Source organism: Macrotis lagotis, chromosome 2 (genome assembly GCF_037893015.1).
Source record: "Macrotis lagotis isolate mMagLag1 chromosome 2, bilby.v1.9.chrom.fasta, whole genome shotgun sequence".
NCBI lineage: Eukaryota > Metazoa > Chordata > Mammalia > Peramelemorphia > Peramelidae > Macrotis > Macrotis lagotis.
In genome coordinates, this window is record NC_133659.1 from 218,573,885 (window position 1) to 218,594,947 (window position 21,063).

General features: G+C 35.7%; 1 protein-coding gene across 6 annotated transcripts in view; it reads left to right on the plus strand.

Moving 5' to 3' along the window:
* BPTF (bromodomain PHD finger transcription factor) overlaps positions 1-21,063 on the plus strand; it is a 184,002-nt gene that overhangs the window by 141,812 nt on the left and 21,127 nt on the right. For all 6 annotated transcript variants that reach the window (XM_074224761.1, XM_074224760.1, XM_074224762.1 and 3 more), the window contains 5 exons: positions 5,135-5,358; positions 7,264-7,483; positions 7,678-8,630; positions 18,435-18,517; positions 18,939-19,164. In XM_074224761.1, coding sequence (XP_074080862.1) covers positions 5,135-5,358; positions 7,264-7,483; positions 7,678-8,630; positions 18,435-18,517; positions 18,939-19,164 — 1,706 coding nt within the window. The remainder of the gene's footprint in view (positions 1-5,134; positions 5,359-7,263; positions 7,484-7,677; positions 8,631-18,434; positions 18,518-18,938; positions 19,165-21,063) is intronic.

The window sequence follows — 21,063 nt, forward strand, 5'->3', positions numbered from 1 at the left end:
ATAATAAATTTGGAGTTTCATATGCAATCAGATTTTTATTATGTTTTATTTATAATGAAGTAATTTATTATCTCTATACTTGTTTTATTCCATAAATAAAATAATTTTTATAGGGGGGAGTTAACTAGAGAAAAATATTTTAGTTTATTTCATCTTTTAATATCTAAGATGTATAGAAAATTGACAATAATAAGAAAGAACCAGAGTTAATCCCCAGTAGGTAAAAAGGTGAAAGAATATAAACTGATAATTCTCTTCCTGACTCCAACTCCAGGGCTAGTGCTTTATCTGCTTTGCTACCTAGCTACCCGAAAACTGATAATTTGGTAAAGACAAAAGGCAAACTCAATGAGAAAAGTTCCAAATCACTAATAAAAAACCTAGTCCAAAATAAAACAGATTTGAGGGTCTCATACCTGTGTGATTGGTAGAGTTGATTAAAGAAAAATGATAAGTGTTACAAGGGATATATAGAATAACAGACTCACTAATGCACTGTTGGTAAAACTTTAAATTGGTTCAGTCATTCTGGAAAGCAGTACTCAAATCCTTAAACTCTTTATAACCCTTAATTGCCAATATCATTATTAGGCATGAAGATGTCAAAAAAATTGGGGCAGCTAGGTGGTGCAGTGGATAGAGCACAGGCTCTGGAGTCAGGAGTACCTGAGTTCAAATTTGTATTTAAACATTTAATAATTACCTAGCTGTGTGGCCTTGGGAAAGCCACTTAAACCCATTTGTCTTGCAAAAAACTAAAATTTAAAAAAAAAGATACCAAAAAAAATACTTTAGCAATTTTGTTTTAGCAAAATTGGAAATCAAATGAGTGCCACCCGTGGATGAGCTAATTATGGTACATGAATATAACTGAATATTCTTGCTCCATAAAAAGAGACAAAGAGAATAGATATAAATAAACCTGAACTGTTAAAGAATGAATTGAACAAAGCCAGGAGAACAATTTATATAATGGTTACTACATTGTAAAGGAAAAGAAACATGAAAAAACTGAAGATCATCTTGACTCCAGAAGAATAATGATACTTTCCATGTCTTGGCAAAGAATTGATGAATTGATAGATGCAGAATGGTAGAAGGCCAATGTGTGAATTTGTTTTGGTGGTGGTTGCTTATTTGTTGTAAGGAAAGTTTTTTTTTTGCTTTGTTTCTTTGATTCATAGAAGAAGGGTTTGGGGCTTTTTCTTTTTTTGGTGATACTGGATGTTGGAGTTGTTAAGTTAGTGATCCTAAAAGAAGAGAATACCTATGTATCGTTAAAAAATAAGCTAACACAGGTTCAGAAAGGGACAATGTTAAACATGGCAATCTTGGAACTACTGTTATATTTGAAGTAAAACCAATATCTGTATTTGGAGAAAAGTCATAATTTCATGGACATTTCTCTTAAGTTTTCAGGGGGAAGTAATGGGGAGAACTTCAGTAAAATATTGATATTTGTCAAATTCATAAGCAAGTCAGTTAACCTCAAAAAGTTTTTCTTCCTCATCTATAAAATGGAGCAATATTATACTATATGCTTTACTGGGTTAATAAAGATTATAAATGTGAATTATAATTATTATTAGGAAAATATTTTGTAGTCATCACCACTGAAGGAAGAATCCAATTATAACTCCTTTCTCCATTCTGTAACCAAAAATAATTTTTCTAAATTATGAAAGTCTGATCATGTCAAATTCCATTGATGATAAAGGTGAATTTCCCTGTTCAGTATTTTTCCATAATGTGGTCCCTGTTTACTTTTTCAGATTTAAATATTACTCCCTTTCTTATATTCAGTAGTCCAGTCAAACTTACCTTCTTGTCATTTTCTACATAGGACATCTCCCATGTTCACACTTTCACCTATGTCTGCCCCGTGCCTGAAATGAGCCCTTCACTCACCTCAAGTTATTATACTCTTCAAAACTGTAATCAAGCACCATCTTCTAGCATCAGTCAAGCAACAATCTTTTTTTTTTTCTTTTTTTTTTTTTGCAAGGCAATGGGGTTAAGTGGCTTGCCCAAGGCCACAGAACTAGGTAATTATTAAGTGTCTGAGGCCGGGTGACTCCAGGGCCGGTGCTCTGTCCACTATGCCACCTAGCTGCCCCTAAGCAACAGTCTGTTAATAATCACTTGCTGTGTGAAACTTTTCCAATTCTTCCAAAAAAAAAATTGTTTTTCTGTGTATGTGTGTGTAGTGTGTACTTATTTATATGAATGCTGTCTCCTTCAGGAGAATGTAAATTCCTTGAGAGCAGAGACTTTTTCATTTTAGTTTTTGTATCACTGGTTCATTGGCATATGTTGGGTACTTGGTAAAGTCTTATAGTTTGAAGTCAGATTTGTTCCAGCTAAAATGCAACTGAAAAGTCAGCTCAATGGTACAGTGGATAGAGTGGCAGACTGGATTTAGGAACGCCTGATTTCAGATTTGACCCAAACATTAGTTATGTGACCTTGGGCAAATCACTTAACCCTGTTTGCCTCAGTTTTTTCATCTGTAAAATGATCTTGAGAAGGAAATGGCAAACCATTCCAGCGTCTTTTCGAAGAAAATCTCAAAAGGCATCACAAAGGAGTTAGACATGAGTGAAAATAACTAAAAAACATGCAAAGTATATTAAATTTCTTTTTGAATTGCATGCTTCTATTAAATCTCCCTTGTTTATTCTCTAAAACTGGAAACAGAGAACCTTAGAGAAATGGAAATGTGGCAAAAATGACCTAAGATTTTAATAATCAAATTTGGAAGGACTGTGAAAAAACAGGCATGCTGGTATCACTTTTGATATAGCTATGAATTGGTCCCTCCAGTGTAGAAAGCAAAATAGAAATTTACTTTAAAAGGAAAGTTACTAAAATGACCCTACAAACAACAACTAATGATTCTGACAAAGGACTCATTTCTAAAATATACAGAGAACTGAGTCATATTTTTAAAACAAAAAGCCATTCCCCAATTGACAAATGGTCAAAGGATATGCAAAGGCAATTTACAGATGAGGAGATCAAAGCAAATCCACAGCCATATGAAAAAAATGCTCTAAATCATTAATTATTAGAGAAATGCAAATTAAAGCTTCTCTGAGGTACCACCTCACACCTCTCAGATTGGCCAATATGACCAGGAAGGATAATGATCATTGTTGGAAGGGTTTTGGGAAATCTGGGACACTATTACACTGTTGGTGGAGCTGTGAACTCATCCAACCTTTCTGGAGAGCTATTTGGAACTACGCCCAAAGGGCAACAAAAATGTGCATACCCTTAAAAACATCACTTGTACAAAAATATTTATAGCAGCCCTGTTTGTGGTGGCAAAGAATTGGAAATCCAGTAAATGTCCTTCAGTTGGGGAATGGCTTAGCAAATTGTGGTATATGTATGTCACGGAACACTATTGTTCTATTAGAAACCAGGAGGGACAGGATTTCAGGGAAGCCTGGAGGGATTTGCATGAACTGATGCTGAGTGACATGAGCAGAACCAGAAAAACACTGTACACCCTAACAGCAACATGGGAGTGATGTTCAACCCTGAAGGACTTGCTCATTCCATCAGTGCAACAATCAGGAACAATTTTGGGCTTTCCCGCAAAGGAGAGTGCCAGCTGTATCCAGATAAGGAGCTGTGGAGTTTGAACAAAGTTCAAGGACTATTCCCTTTAATTTAGAAAAAAACAGATATCTTATTGTCTGATCTTGTCACCTCTTAGACTTCTCTTCTTTAAGGATATGATTTCTCTCATCACACCCAGTGTGGATCAAGGTACAACATGGAAACAAAGTAAAGACTGACAGAGTGCTTTCTGTAGTGGGGGTAGGGAAGCAAGATGGGGGGGAAATTGTAAAACTTATAATATCTTTAACAAAAATTAATTTAAATAAAATAAAATAAAAATGACCCTACACTTTCACCTAGAGATCTCACTACTACATATAAATTTCAAGGATATCAGAGATAGAAATGAAAGTTCCATATATACCACATATTCTTAGAAATTAGAAACAAAGTAATTGCCCTTTTATTAAGGAATAAGAAACAGTGTGGCATGTGAATTCAGTGAAAGATAGAAACTGTATGCCTAAATACTGAACAATTTAACTTTAGAGGAAATTGGGAGATGTAGCTCCCTTGACAGAAATTTAGTTTTATGAATGTGGAATGTTGTGTATATGAATTTGTTTGGCACTGACTTTGTGCCTACCACTTGAAAAATAGAAACAAAAAGTGAAACAGTCTGTTCTTGAGAAACAGAAACATTCTGATATGAAGAGACCACATATAGATATGTGATAACCAGGGAAGAGAATCTTTTGTCTGGGGAATGATGGAAATGGTGACCTAATCCATCAGTCAGCCCATGCTCACTTCCCAAAAGCATTGTTACTGTTTCCAGAGAAAAATTATGTTTGGAATGCTAAATGAAGCATAATATGAAATATGAAACAAATAGGAATATCTGGAAGCATAAATTAATCTGGTGGCCACACAAGTTTGCACTCACTGGAGATTTTTGAATCCTAGAGTAGGAATTCTGAAGGTCTACTCCCTATACCACTGCCAATTTAGTTGGTTCAGTATCAGGGACAGTTTTGGTAGCAGAGTAGATGACAGAAGGGTCTGAGTGGTTGGCATAATGGCATATGACATTTCAGAGATATTTGTATTGATTGGTTTTATGGAACTTTTTTGTTTCATTCTTTGGTACAAGGAATGGTTAATTGGGGATGGGGAATGTGAAAGTTGATTATAAAATAAAGTCAATAAAAAAATTAATTTAAGAATAAAAATGGGGGCCTAGGATACCATAAGAGAATTAGATTGAAAATATGCTGAATCGACTTAATGGTACCCAATGAGAATGTCTCCTCATTCCTAGTTCTGTTGACACTGGTAGGACACAGTAATTGGTGGCAAGAGAGACTTTAAACAGATTAAGCAGTTAAATAGGAAGTTGACATATAGAATCTAGTTGAGTCACTATTTGCATAACTTGGTGAATAATATATATCAGTCTTATTTGATGATTGAAATGACTAGATAATGTAATTTATCATACTCTTAACAACAGCAAAATGCTCAGTATATTTTTAGCATCTTTAATGTTGTGTTGTTTTTACAGGTCAAACTCAACAGGTTGTAACCCAAATCATCAGGGGACAACCTGTTTCCACTGCAGTGTCAAGTCCTAATGCACCATCTTCAAGCTCTGGACAAAAAGTAGTAACATCAGGAGCACCTGTACCACATATACAGCCTCCATCCTCCACACCACAACCCCCTCGGCCCCAGCAAGGACAGGTGAAACTTACAATGGCTCAACTTACTCAGTTAACACAAGGCCAGGTAAATAATGTCATCTACTTTTTGAAATCTTTGAGTATGACCCTATATGTTATTGCTCTAGAAAATACCATCAGGACCCAGCACATGTCTCTTGGCTCCAAGATATATGCTCATTGCAACACACCACTCCTCTATAAGCTGAGGTTTTCTTGTTTGTAGAGTTAGGCTAAGGGTAAGAGCTGTGTGTGGCTTTGAGGACCTTAAAGTATTATAGAATTTCATAACATGTAGCAGTACTAATAGTAGCAGCAACAGGCAGCAATCATTATAACATAAGTTAAAATGATGATGATGATGATGATGATGATAACAGCAATATTATATCCTTTAAGCCCAAGGAATTTTTGTCTGCAGAAGCTAAATAAATAATGTGAAGTATTTTCTAAAAAAGTCATTCTCTCCCCTTACAACTCTTTGATTCTTTTAGATCTAGAATAAAAATAATAGTTGTTTGCCTCTTCAGATAATTAATTTGAAAGCTACCAAATTTTGTCATCAGGATAGTCTTTTTTTAAAAATTTATTTTATTTTATTTTTTACAAGGCAGTGGGGTTAAGTGACTTGCCCAAGGTCACACAGCTAGGTAATTATTAAGTGTCCGAGGCTGAATTTGAACTCAGGTCCTCCCGACTCCAGGACTGGTGCTCTAATCCACTGCACCTCCTAGCTGCCCTCAGGATAGACTTTTTATCATGTATTCTACATATTCCAAAATTTATATATTTTAGCTGAATTTTATCTGAAGAGAAATTTATTAACAGTGTTAAGTGCTGGGGATGATAAAGCAAAAGAAAGTCAGTCCCTGCCTTCAATGATTTCACATTCTTCTGTAGGGGGAAACCATACCTAGAAAGAGGTGATGGCTAAGGATGGGAGTGTTGGTCCAGGACCTCTCAGAGGAAAGATTACTGTCTCTCTACTCCCCCAGGTTGAGTGGATAGAGTGAGCTCTCATCATTTAAGAAGATAAAGCCCTAGGTTGGAAGTTTGGCAGCAGTGACCACAGAGCATGACAGAAGACAGTTGAATTAAAGCAGAAATGTTTCTGGGATTGTTAAAAGCAAATTTTGTGAAATGCATTGCACATTTTTCTATTTCCTTAGGCATGATAGCTGAACATAATTTAACACTTTCTTTATAGTTCCAGATCATCCTAATTATTGTATCCACTGAAATAGTGGTGTGTTATTGAGGTGCATAGGCCTGAGCTGTTTGTCCATATCTTAAACTCCCAAAGCAGCTGTGATTTTTTTTTTGTTTCTTATATAAACTGCTTATTACATTTTTCTGCTTCCCTTGCTGTCAGCTATCACTTTCTACTGCTTTCAGATTATCTTCTATTCACTGTTCTTCCTCCTTTTCCCCCTTTGTAATTTATAATTTATCATTGTCTTAAAAGCCTAAGTAAACCCAATAAAAATTGTTTGTAAAATATCTTTAAATCGATCCAAATGAGAGCTTGGTTGACTCTTCTGCAAGTAAAATCTATGCACTTTAGCACATGGATTTAATCATCTATATTGTGCAGGGACTTTTTTTCTGCTTATTTTTAATTTTTCTGCTATGTAAAATGAGGTGAAATTGTGAGAGTGCTGAATTTTAGGATAAATAGATGGTTATAATATGGAATTATTTAGTCCATACTTCTTGATGTATATCATTATTGAATATTTCATGGTTCTAGTATATTTACCTTCTTTGTGGATTTAGGTTCTTGAATTTCCTATAACTGTATGTGGAGATGTGAGGGTTATTTTAAGCATTTTATGTTCATCCTGTTTTCCTCTTAGAGTACTCAACCAATACCCACATACTCTTAGTTTGTATTTCTGATAGCAGAAAACACCATTAATCTAAATGACCAACATTAAGCAATATGCATTTATATGGTGGCTTTTTTTCATAGGGTGGCAGTCAGGGTTTGACTGTTGTAATTCAAGGACAGGGACAAACTACTGGACAACTTCAACTGATCCCTCAAGGTGTAACAGTAATTCCAGGGCCAGGCCAACAATTAATGCAAGCTGCAATGCCAAATGGTACCATTCAACGATTTCTTTTCACCCCTTTGCCTACGACAGCTACAGCGGCCAGCACTACGACAACAGTTTCCACCTCAACATCAGGTATGGTTTAGCTTTATCTGAAACATTTAAAATTTCTGCCTTACATCTAATAAGCTATGCAAAAATGATAGCTCTTAAAACCAAAACAGAGATTTATCCTACCTTAGAAATGTGTTTTTATAGTTAAATGTTAATGTTGTCTGTAGGTTTGTGGTCTAGAATAATGAGAATGTTTGGTCTTTTATTTTTCACAGCTACAAGTGAGCAGAAACAATCCACACAGTCAGCTCAGACTCAGGCTCAACCCGTCCAAGCCCTACCACCAACTCAGCAACCAAGTCAGAATCAGCCACAAGCCCCACCTCAAACCATTCAACCGTCAGCTCAACCCCAGACCCCAACTCAGAATCAGCCCCAGTCCCCCAGCCAAGCTCAGCCCCAGCCACAAACCCAGCCTGAGGCTCAAACTCACACTGAAGTCCAAACTCAAGCAACAGCTTCATCCCCTGCCACTTCTGAAGCACAACCTATCCCAATACATTCAAATAAGACTCAAGTCACAATTCAATGTCAGTCTCAAAACCAGGTCCAAGGGCAGTCTCCAGTTCGAGTCCAAAGCCCAACACAGACTCGAGTACTTCCACCAGTTTCATCCAATGGACCTACTGTCACTGTTTGTCAAGCTCCAGTGCAGACAACAGCCTCACAACCAGTTCAAATTCAACCACATACATCGGTTCAGATTCAGTCCCAAGTACAGCAACCGTCACAGCCCCAGCTTCAATCTTCCATACAAACTCTCCCAACAACACAAACTTTGAATCAAGTTACTGTAACCTCCCCATCCCGTCCTCAGTTACAAATCCAACAGCCACAAACACAAGTCATTACTGTGCCTCAGCTACAACAGCAAGTCCAGGTTCTCTCTCAAATTCAGTCACATGTTGTGGCTCAGATACAGGCTCAGCAGGGTGTTGTTCCTGGGCAAATCAAACTTCAGTTACCTATACAGATTCAGCAAACCAGCCCTGTACAGGCTCACCAGATCCAGAACGTGGTCACTGTGCAAGCAGCCAGTGTACAAGAACAGTTGCAAAGGGTTCAACAACTCAGGGAACAACAACAAAAGAAGAAACAACAGCAAATAGAAATTAAACGTGAACATACCCTCCAAGCTTCTAATCAAAGTGAAATCATCCAAAAACAGGTAGAGTCACAGGTGTTTACTTGTTTTTTAAGAAGAAGCAGCAGCATGAATTATAGTTCTGTAATATTTTATTTGTGAGATTAAATGTGTTAGATTAATTGGTGTTAATTTTTCCTATAATATTTTGAAAAACAAGATGATTTAACACTGAGTGAGCTGCTAAGTTGCCTAAAAATAATGAACAAATGCCAGTTCCTGTTTGCATCCATGCCCAAATATATACATTCAGTCTAATTGGAAATAACTGCTTCATTTTTAAAAGACTGAGATAGATAATTAAAAGGAAGATATTTTCATGATATTTGCAACTTTTAGTTGATTAGTATTATTAAGGAACTTTAAGGTTGTATTTTGGTTTTAAGAAATTTAATAATAACAATGACAATAATAATGGTATTAAGTAACAGTTTGTTGTTTTTAAAGTTCTTTATATTTTATTTTCACAATAGCCCTAATAGGAGGATGCTATTATTAACCCCATTTTCCAGACAAGGAAACTGAGGCAAACAAAGGTTAAATGACTAGCTTAGGGTTCCACAGCTAGTAAGTATATGGAGTAGAATTTGTACTCAAGTCTTTCTGACCCCAGGTCCAGCACTTTTTTCTGTTGTACCACCTAGCTACTTAAGTGCCTAGAAACCAATTCATACCACAGTTCATTTCACTTTGAGATAGCTTGAATTTGTCTTAATGGTATATGTGCATCCCAGCCAAGTTCTTATAAGAAAGGTATTATTACTTAGATTTTTAGTCATACCCTTAAGAAATATTTTATTATTTTGTTTTTATATCACTTTGATTTCCCTAAAACTCCACCAGCCACCACCACTACTGCCACAGAACCCTCCCTTGTAAAAAAACAAAACAGTTCTACCAATCACAGATGATAAACTTTTGTATTATTCCTTACCTCCAATTTGCTTCCTCCCTACCAAGATTATAATATTTTTTTGTCTTCTGGAACCTAAATAAGCTTTGCATTTAATCTGAGTTCTAAAATGTTTTCATATATGCGCGCGCGCGCGCGTGTGTGTGTGTGTGTGTGTGTGTGTGTGTGTAGAGAGATGGAGAGATGTAAATATCTATATCCATGACAGTCCTCTTGGTTCTATTTTATTTTGTCTTCATGAATTGTTGTGGCCCAAATCATTCATCATTTAATAGCCAACTTTTTGAGTCTTAGCAAATTTAGTTATTTGATTGGATAACAGATGCAGTTTCTTGCCAAGCCCACATGCCAAAAAAAATCATTCTAGATTATCAGGGACTACCAGAATTTGTGCTTCATTAATTTAGCTTTCAACAAACAAAGGTCACCTATACACTTCAGTGAGATATTGGAATAGAATTTTTGCAGAGAGCTCTAGTCTTCTTGCACAAATACAAAGCAGTCTCACTGGAATGTCTTCTGAATAAGGTAAGTAAAAAGCCATGCAATCATGTTAATACATGTCAGATTTCTTAGCTAACTGATCTTAAAGCACTTTTATAGAGAAATTTTTTGCATCTAAAATCTGATATAATTTATTGAAACTATTGATTTCACAAGATCAGATTTTTTTAGTATGTGATTTTCACCTCTGTAACTTTTAGCATAAAAAGATTGTAAATAGAAAATTACAAAGAATTAGACTAGACTGTTTTTAAAAGTTTAAAATTCAGGAAAAATAAAAGATGGGTGGGAACCAAGAGAATTTTTAGAAAACACAGGAGAGTATTATTTTACCTTTTAACCCCCCCTTTACTTTAGTTCTTTAATGGATTTTTTTTTTTTAGGTTTTTGCAAGGCAAAATGGGGTTAAGTGGCTTGCCCAAGGCCACACAGCTAGGTAATTATTAAGTGTCTGAGCCCGGATTTGAACCCAGGTACTCCTGACTCCAAGGCCGGTGCCTTATCCACTACACCACCTAGCTGCCCCTTTAATGGATTTTGATAGGATTGGTTTCCTTCCCTCCCCATCCCCCCAAATTACATCCCATCTGTGACTTCTTAAATTTCTAGATTATTTTCAAGTACATTCCTCCACTTGACTTGTTAATCTTATGACCATTAAAACCTGGAGAACTGAAAAGTAATTCCACATACTCGAGAAATATTTTGTTCTCTGAGAAATCTGTTCCTAAGAATCCAAAATTCAGTATTTGTTACCAGATACTATGGCACATGCACATCATTTTTCTGCTGGAGAAGCAGAAGCTTGAGGATCACTGAGGATCCTGAGCTTGAGACCCAAGAGTTCTGGGATAAAATAGGTCTGGAACTCATCAGTCTGCACTAAGTCCAGCACCAGTATGGCAAATTTCCCCCAAGAGTGAAGAATGGGAGATACCAGGCTACTAAAAGAGGAGTAAGAGTATGAGAAACAGAACAGATCAAGATTTCCATGCCAATCAACAATAAGATTGAATCCATGAGTAGCCACTGGACTTCCTCCTTCCTCCTTCCCCCTTCCCCACCCTAACTCATTTCTTATGGTAGCCTAAAGTTAATAGTTGTTTTTTCATCATTTAGTCATGTATGACTTTATTATCCTGTCCAAGGGCTTCCTTACTGTCTGGGTTTTTCTTTTGCTAAGCTATTGAAATAGTTTGCTATTTCCTTCAGTTGTTAGTAGTAGCTTTGCCTAAATGCAAATTGAAATGTTTCTTACTTATAACATTTAATTCAGTTCATTAAGGACAAAGTCCCAAAGATTGGAAGCAAAAGTAAATAGGAAATTCAGGCTCAACATTTTTATTTCCATTATGGGAAATGATCCCTGCCCTCAAGAAGCTTAAATTCTATCAAAGGACACAATGTATACGTATTTAAGTAGGTATAAAAGATATATTAAATAACTAAGAGGAAATGTGGCATAGTGGAGAGAGAGACTCGGAATTGAAGTCTCAAAAAGCCTGCATTCAAATCCTGCACTTGGTGTGTTGGAGGAGTTATTCTGGACAACTTTCTTCAGTGGACGGAAGGGACAGCTAGGTGGTGCAGTGACTAGAGCACTGGCCCTATAGTCAAGAGGACCTGAGTTCAAATGTGGCCTCAGACCTTTAATAATTACCTAGCTGTGTGACCTTGGGCAAGTCACTTAACCCCATTATCTTGCAAAAAAAAGAAAAAAAGAAAACAAACATAATAGGAATTTCTTCATCTGGGATCCAATCTCTGTACCTTTTCCTACAAAATAAACAAGGTAACTGGAGACAGGTGAAAGTGTACTAGCAGCTGGGGAGAATCCAGAAAGGTTTAAGTCAAGGAAGGTGATGCCTGAATTCAGTTTTAGTGGAAACAAGGGCTTTCAAGGAATGAAGGTGGAAGGATGGAAAAGAGGACATGAGGAATAGCTAGTACAGAGATGAAAATTTGGGGAGAAGTATGTTTGAGGATCAGTACAAAGGGCAATTCTGATCAGATTGGGGAAATGAGTTGAGGATAATGCTGAGATTGAGAGTGTAGGTGACTGGAAGGAGGAAGGGGGAACTTAACAGAACTCATTAGAAGAGTGGATTTAGGAGAAAAGATGATGAAATCTTTGCAGTAGACAATTTGGAGATGTGTGACAAGCTTAGGAGAGACTCGGATTGGATATAGAGATCTAGTAGTCATCTGCATAACATTGATAATCCAACAAATAAGTGTAGAGAGAGAGAGAAAAGAGAATGGGGCCCAAAGTCTAGGGATACACCTATAGTGAGTGGATGGAATGTGGATGATTAATTGACAAAAAAGAGAAGGAGCATTCTTACATGTAAAAGAACAAAGCATATCCCATAGGAGAATGTTCATGACACCTGGGGGTTAAGAAAGATAAAAATTGAGAAAAGACCTATCTGATTTAGCATTTAAGACCTCTTTCACAAGAGAAATTTGAGTTGAGTAATGAGTTCAAACGATTGAGAAATGAAGAGAGTAGAAGAAAATGATTTTTTCTAGGAGTTTGGCTTTGAAAGAGAAAAATCATAAAACTATCGCTTGAGGAAATGATAGGATAAAAATGATGTCTTTTTTCAGGATGGGGAAACTTGAGCATGTTTATGGACAGCAAGAAAGAAATCTCTTGGTTTTGAAGACAGGAAAGGGTTAAAGGGATAGAGGAGTGGTATTTATGGAGGGAAGTCTATTAGAGAATATGGGATGGGATCAAGGGTACGAGGAGTTGGCTTCATCAGATGATGATCAAGTGAAGCAGCATAGAATGGGAGTTGATGTCAAAGGAACTAGAGATATAGGAATGGGGGGAAGCAAGACAAGTGGATTCTTTTCTAATTTAAGAGTAATAAGTTGAAATCCTTAGTTTAGAGGATTACAATGAAAGCAGAAGGTTAGTAACTGCTTTTAAAGGAAATGTGTAGTAGAGAGTCAATTGGAGAGAATATGTAAAGATGCTTTTTTATGATGGTCTGATTGAGAATAGATAAAATAAATTTATAGTGGACTGTATCATCTTAGTTCCATTATTTCCTCTATCTTCATTCATAGTACTTGTAGAAAGAAAGGAGAGAGATTAATGATGGGCATATTTAACAAGGCATAAGCAAGGAAATTGAGTTAGAGGATAATGTCAAATAAAACTGTTAATTCTCCAAAAGCAAAATAGTAAAATGAAGTTAAAGCAGAGGTGTATTGATCTGGGAGAGTACCGAGGCATAGAAGAAAGGGAGAATACTTAAGTTTAGGACACAGTGATAAGGCATAGAGATGGAAAAGTAACATTGTGGTCATATAAAGGAATTTGGGGGATTTTGTTTCATCTGTATTGATTAAACCAATATAAAAGTAAGGAGAGATGGCTGAGTGACAGTACAAAGAACAATTCTGGAAGTAGCAGTGGAAAACAAGTATCCCTACTCTCCTTCCAAGATTTGGGGGAGAAGGGAGAGCAGGGAGAGGAAAAATGAAAGAAGGTACAGCCAAAGCTGTAGTAGATAGCTTCCTAAAGATGGCACTGAATGTTTGGCTAAATCTCTGAATTTTAAAGATAAAAAGATGTTACAATGAAAGGGGCATGAAGAACTAGAGTAGGACATAGGAGGAGGAGAGGTAAGAGTTGTGTGTATGAGTAGACCACTTTGCATAGGTGAATAAATGCATGAATTTCAAAGTTATCTTGATTAAGAGTCCTAAATTACCTTGGCATGAACTTGGAAATATGTTGTTTGCCATTCTTTTACCTAAAAGTATCATAGCCTTATGTATGACTGCTTAAAAAAAAATTGAACTTAGCCATCCTTATTTCTTAGACTAGTTTATTTTACAAATTATTCTTTGACTTATACAGCATATCCTGGTTACATGAGACCATTTGGAATAATGTTTCTAATGCCAAAGGTTTAAACATAAGTTTTTGAATGTTTCACTTAGAATAATAGATAGAGACAAGGACAGGACCTACAATTTCATTGTATTGGCATCTTCCAGGAAAGGAAACTTACTCTGCCAACAAAAATCAGCATCATTCCTGCAGCTTTTAGTATTTAGACTGAACGATTGAGTGACTTCCCTAGGTCATAAAACAATTTCCTGACAGAGTTAGGACTAACTGGGTCTTCCTGGTTTCAGGGTCTACTCTCCACATACTATACATATATTAGGGACAGTTACCCCCAAGATCAAAGATCTATTCTAATTAGAAGAACTTTGTTAATCTTAATCCCTTGCTTTGTTCATCCTTAGGCATACTTGTTTTTTGCTTACCATCTCTTATTGGAAGGCCCTAATTTATGTCTTTGAACAATTGACCTATCTTATTTTTTTACTTTTTAGGAATACAGGGATTTTTTATTCAATTAACATGTATTTGGGGGCAGCTAGGTGGTGCAGTGGATAAAGCACCGGCCCTGGAGTCAGGAGTACCTGGGTTCAAATGTGGTCTCAGACACTTAATAATTACCTAGCTGTGTGGCCTTGGGCAAGCCACTTAACCCCATTTGCCTTGCAAAAAAAAAAAACCTTAAAAAAAACCAAACATGTATTTGTTTTCTCCTGGAAGAGAAAAGCCACAAGGGGTTAGAACTATTGTAATAAATATACATTGTCTTTGCAAACAAGGGAATTTTTTTCCCTATCTTATGCAGCATTCTATTCATTGCATGAATATGAGATTTCATTTTAGCTGTATAGATCTTTGTTGCTTGCTTTTGATCACTGAGTGATTATGTCATAGAATTTAGCTCTAAAGGAGACTTAGAACTCTTCAAATTCAACCCCTTCCTTTATAAATAATCTAAAGGCTACTACCTTAAGATTTTATTTAAACATATTTCTAGATAATTCATTTCTTTGATTTTGTTTATTCATTGACACATGAGCAGTTTTGGAGTATGTACTCCAATTAATAAGCATTTATATTATCATCTTATATTGTCAATGCTGGGATACAAATACAGAAAGGAAATGGTTCCTGCCCTCAAGGAGCTTACATTCTATTGGGGACACACACACACACAAGTATAATCTAAATATATACAAGATCAAGTTTGGGGGCAAGACACCATCAGCTAGATAATTAGAAAAAAAGAGCTCATGTGCAAAGCAAGTGACACTTGAGTGAAGGATGATGATGTCCTTCATTCTCAAAGAAGCCCATAACCTCAGGGAGGTAATACCATGACAGAAACATGAAATAGATATAAGTGAGGGGGTGAGACCTTGTGCTAAGGTTGCAGCCTTGTTTTCTCCTCCAGTTATCTGAATCCAGTGGCCAGATATAAATCATGATTAACTGGAGATGTCCCTGGATGCAAGGCAATCAGAGTTAAGTGACTTGCCCAAGGTCACACAGCTAGTTAGCATCAAGTGTCTAAAGCTGGATTCAAACTCCTGTCCTCCTGACTCTAAGGTCATTGCTCTGTCCACTGAGACACCTAGCTGTGAAGAAATCCAGAATTCTAAGAGGTAGATTATAAATCAGGCCAAGGGAGATTGGAAAGGGTAGTTTGTGTCAAGGGATATGGGAGCCAGACTGAGAAGATCTTTGTATTTAATCCTAGAAATAAGCCATTGGAGAGGAGTGACATGTCAGTCCTCTGTTTGAGCATAACACTTTAGCAGACATGCAGAGGGTGGTTTGGAGAAGGGAGAAACTTGAAGAAGAAAGCGCAATCTAAGCAAGAAATAGTGAGTACCTGAACTGGAAGGAAGGAGAATGTAGAATCAACAAAGTATGGCAGCAGTATGGATATTGTATCTGTATGACCAAAAAATAACTTTGCAAACCTGACTAGAAGAAGGATAGTGTTCTCAATAGGAGTATAGAAGTTTATAAGAGAATGAGTTTGGGGAAAATATAATGAGCTCTACTCTGAGCAACAGAAAAACCAATGAAAACAGGGAAAGAAATAATGGAAATAGGCCTCCTCTCTAAAAACAGGTGAAGGACTATAATTTTTTTGCTTAACTTTTCAAAAAATAAAGATAATGAGTTCTGTTTTGGACAGGTTGAGTTTGTTAAATATCCAGTCAATCATCCAGGTTTTATTATATACCAACTCTGTGCCAGACACAGTGCTAAACCTTAGCATATGAAGACAGAAGCAAATTACTCTATGCTACAATTGGGGCTAAAGAGAAGGGCGGGGCAGAATGTGTATCACTGGGAGTTGTCTGGGAATCATTGAAATGTCCAAGAAAATGTGATGTCAGCACTTGAAAGGAAGACTGAGACAAGATTGTTCTGAGGGAAGCCAGGTCTCTGTGAGACCCAGAAGATTGAAGAATCATGTAAGAAAGAGAGGTCTAAGATGAAATTGGTTAATGAGGATTCCAGGGGATAAAACTGTTATAATAAGATTGTAATGGAAAGAAGCAAGCAGGTACAGGATGGAGACCCTAGACTGAGGTGAAAGTTAAATAGTTCTTTTGTTTTATTAGGTATCTGTTCATTTATGCCAGTACTTCAAAAGATGTCTAAGGTTAAAATTTAAAATTTTTTTGATGATTTTTCTTTGTTTTTTCTTTTCCAATAGTAACATTAAATGAATTTTTTTTTCTGGATATTAAATGAATCTTTAAAAGATTAGTTGAAGGGGCAGCTAGGTGGCGCAGTGAATAAAGCACCAGTCTTGGAGTCAGGAGTTACCTGGGTTCAAATCCGACCTCAGACACTTAATAATTACCTAGCCCTGTGGCCTTGAGCAAGCCACTTAACCCCATTGCCTGGGGGAAAAAAAATCTAAAAGATTAGTTGAAGGGACAGTTAGTGAGGACCTGAGTTCAAATGTGGCCTCAGACACTTGATAAATACCTAGCTATGTGACCTTGGACAAATCACTTACCCCATTGCCTTAAATAAATTTTTTTTAAAGATTAGTTGAAGTGAGAATAAATAAGTCCAATTTTTTCAATAAACTACAACTTATAAAAGTGGCTAACCCAGAAGAATTTCTGAATATTTTGAAACTGCCTTAGTAAGATATGAACTATCTCACCTCCTAAAAACAGTCAAACTAAGAGTACTGCTAAAACAATTACATAGACCTAAGTAAGTTGAAGGGAATTGTGAGAATGTGGGGAAATTTAGAGTAGCAGAAATAGAAAGCATTTTGAGAACAATATGGGTTATTTTCAGTTGTCCTCTTCTTCTCACCACTACCCCTCACACAGACCTGTTTAATCATAACTCACTTAAAGACAGACACATGATTAATAAAATAGGAAAACCCTGTTGTTGAGAAAGATTCACCATCACCACTTGCCTCCTTTTCAATATTTCCTCTCTTCCATTGAGTTTTTAGGAACCCAACTTTCCACACCAGTCCCAAAGTCTTCTCTACTCAGGCATAGTCAAAGCCTAAGAAGTAGCACAAACTCTTGGACAGGAGGTTCCCCCAAAATGCCCTCTCAGCCACCACAGAAGACTTAGATATCAAGAGGAAGAAAAGATCAAGAATGAACTTTGCCATTTGAGTGATTAAGACAGATAAGGGAACAACTTTTCACTGTTTACTAGAGCTTCACTCTGAAAGAATTAATCTTGTTTTCCAGCCCCACCAGCCCTTTCCAGGCTCCTGCATCCTTCAAAGAAGCTCCCTGGGAGAAAGAGCATTGAAACTGGGTCTAGTCCTAAGAGTACAATTATAGTCTTTATTCAAAATAGATTTGAGATCATAGATTTAGAGTTGAGAGAGACTTTAAGAGTAGACCATTGAGTCCTGTCTTCTAATTTTACAGAGACAAAGAGAAAGGAAGTGACTTTCTCAGAGTCACACAGTTACTAAGTGTCTGAAGCAATATTGGAACCCAGGTCTTCTTTAACTTCAAGTTCAGTGCTTAATCTATAATGCCACATGGCCTTTCACTTTAGCTCTTTGAATACAAAGTACAACCTTTATCTGGATAAATCAAATATGTCCTTTTTCCATTGTATTTTTGAAACCTGTTCCTAAATTTTTCAGGGGATTTTAGGGAATTCCCATAATTTTGAAGGGAAAGAAAGGCAGTATTTACTTGCTTAATAAAATTTGATATAACTAGATGTTTTTAATGTGAAAAACATTTTCTCATTACAAAGGCACATGCCAAAATTAAAATTGACAGTACTCTTTTTTTTATAAAAATGGAAAGTGGATCTTCAAAAGGAGAAATATCAGTATCATTTTTTCTGCAATTTAATATTTTAATTTTCTTCATTAGGAAAATTTTAATCTTAACTCTATGTGAGAAGTAACTGAATTTTTAAAAATTTAATGTTTAAATAAAAGATACTTGTAAAAAAATCTGTGCTTTTTAAAAGAACTCCTTTTTGTGCTTCACCTCTCTAATGCTAGTGTTAATTATGTAATATATAATTTTTTTTCAATTTTGCTGTCTTCAAGGTGGTGATGAAACATAATGCTGTGATAGAACACTTAAAACAAAAAAAGACTATGACTCCAGCTGAAAGAGAAGAAAATCAGAGGTAGGAAAAATGTTTTTAAATACTAGTAAAAGTTACTCTGTCAGAGAATTCCTCTTTTCTTCCCTTTTGACTAGCATACCAAGAAGCAAATTCTGATTATTGCATAACTTTTGTTCTGTGTTTGAACTAAAATCATTCCATTCTTCTGTAAATTTTTTTAATCAAAAACTAATAAATTATTATTTCCCCCTACTAATGGGCAGCAGATATTGAATGTTAAGATAATAAAATAGATCACTGAATAATTGCTCTATTGAAGTACTTGTTCTACATATGTTAAAATATTTCCAGGTATAGTTTTTAATAGATAATGTTTTCTGTAAGTACTTGACAAAAACATTGGTGCCTAAAGTACTTTAGGCATTTATGCTACAGTAAACCATCAGTTCAGCATTTTGTACCTTGTATATTTTTTTCTTAGAATGATAGTCTGTAACCAGGTGATGAAGTTTATTTTGGATAAGATAGATAAAGAAGAAAAACAGGCAGCTAAGAAACGAAAACGGGAAGAGAGTGTGGAACAGAAGCGTAGCAAGCAAAATGCTACCAAGTTATCAGCTCTGCTCTTCAAACATAAAGAACAACTCAAAGCTGAAATATTGAAAAAAAGAGCACTACTAGACAAAGATCTTCAAATAGAAGTGCAGGTAGGAAGAGATTTCATTTTACTTTCCTTTTATGTCAGATATCCATCCGTCTCGTAAACTATTACCTTGAATTTTTAATTAACATGTAACTCGTTTCCTTAAATTAACTTTTTTAAGTCTGTAAGAGGTATAATTATAAAATAATTTTTATATATTTAATCAGCATCCAGGATCTTAAACATTTCATTGACTTTCAACCACTCACTTCAAAATTATTATTTTTTTTTTTTATTACTGAAGCCGGAAGAAGTTTGTTCTGTTTGAAGTGGTCAAAGCATTCTGGATTCCTTTCAGAGCCTTTGACACTTTTCCTTTGAGTATCCTTTTTGGTGGCAAATCTTTGCTCTTTGACGGTGGATTTGATTTTTTTAAAAAAAATAGAAAAACCTTTCAAAAGAAATCAAAATTAGATTGGCTATCAAATTAAGCGATAGCATTAAATGCCAAAAGCAAGCCATTATTACAAAATAACAAATTGGCTTTTCTTACATGATTACTGTATCAATGTTAAAGGTATCCCCAAAGAGTTTTAAGCAATGGCAGTGTTATTGAAATAAGTATATACCCTGTTGTCATTTATTTAAATGTATAAATTATGGTATGTTCAAAATACAATATATCAGCTACTTATATCATAAAAATTGAACTGGTTCTAATAAACCTTCTTTCCTGTCTTTGGGATATTTGGTCTGATGTTGCCACAAACATGAAGAATGATCATTCTCTACCTTATCTAACATTTATACCTTATATGGCTTTTAAAATATATAGGAGTCTCTCTCTTTTTGTTTTCCTTTGATCCTAGGGGGGGAAATCAGACTATCTTCTTTTTTTTTAATTTTTATTTATATAAGGCAATGGGTTAAGTGACTTGCCCAAGGTCACAAAGCTAGGCAACTATTAAGTGTCTGATGCCGGATTTGAACTCAGGTCCTCCTGATTCCAGGGTCGGTGCTCTATCCACTGCACCACCTAGCTGTCCCCCAGACTATCTTCTAAACTCACAAATGACTAGTTATATATGGGTTGCTGTTAATTATCCATTTCATCTTTATGCTTCCTATCTCAGGAAAGAAAAGAAATAGGATTGTTTGCCTTGAATGTTAAATGCTTATACACATCTGCAGTTCTTAAGATCTAAGAGTGAATTTTTCTTCTTAAAAAGTTGAGGTGAAAATTTATGTGACAAAAGTTGCCACTTTGATCTTTGCTCACATTTACCAACTAAGTATCTTCCATAATTTTAGACAGTTCTTTGAAATTAATTTTTCTTTTCAGAAAGCTTTGCCTCATATTCATCAAGTCTTTATGTTGTGATCTCCAAAATATTCTTGGCTTCTATAGGTCTAGAGATAAACAATTTAGAATAAAGTATTTTAAACTGGAATGACTCTTTTCTCTTACTAAATTAGCAAATATTGATAGCCTACCAAGGATTAACAATACCTGCCTTTAAGAAACTTACTGTCTAATGGGAAAAATAATATGTACAAAAATATGGTACAAGATAGAACATGATAACAACAAAGGAGAAGTGTAAACAAAGTACTTTAAGAAATTAGGATAGACCAATTTCACCTGGGAGGATGGGCAGAGAGGCTTTGTAGAAAAGGTGTTACTCAAGCAGAGTCTTGAAGGAAGAAATGGATTTGAATAGGTAAAGATAAGGAGGAAAAGCATTATAAGCTTAAGGGATGTCCTGCATAAATAGGAACAGTCTAAAGAAATGTAGGAATCAGCTTCTAATTCATGCTGGAAATTAAAATACATTAAAGAGAAACTGGAAAGATAGATTGGAACCAAAGTAGCACCACCAGTTCAAATAAATTAACTCAGTTCCCTATTATGAGACCTTTAAAAGCAAAATATTATTTCAATACCTGAAGGTTTTGTAATTTT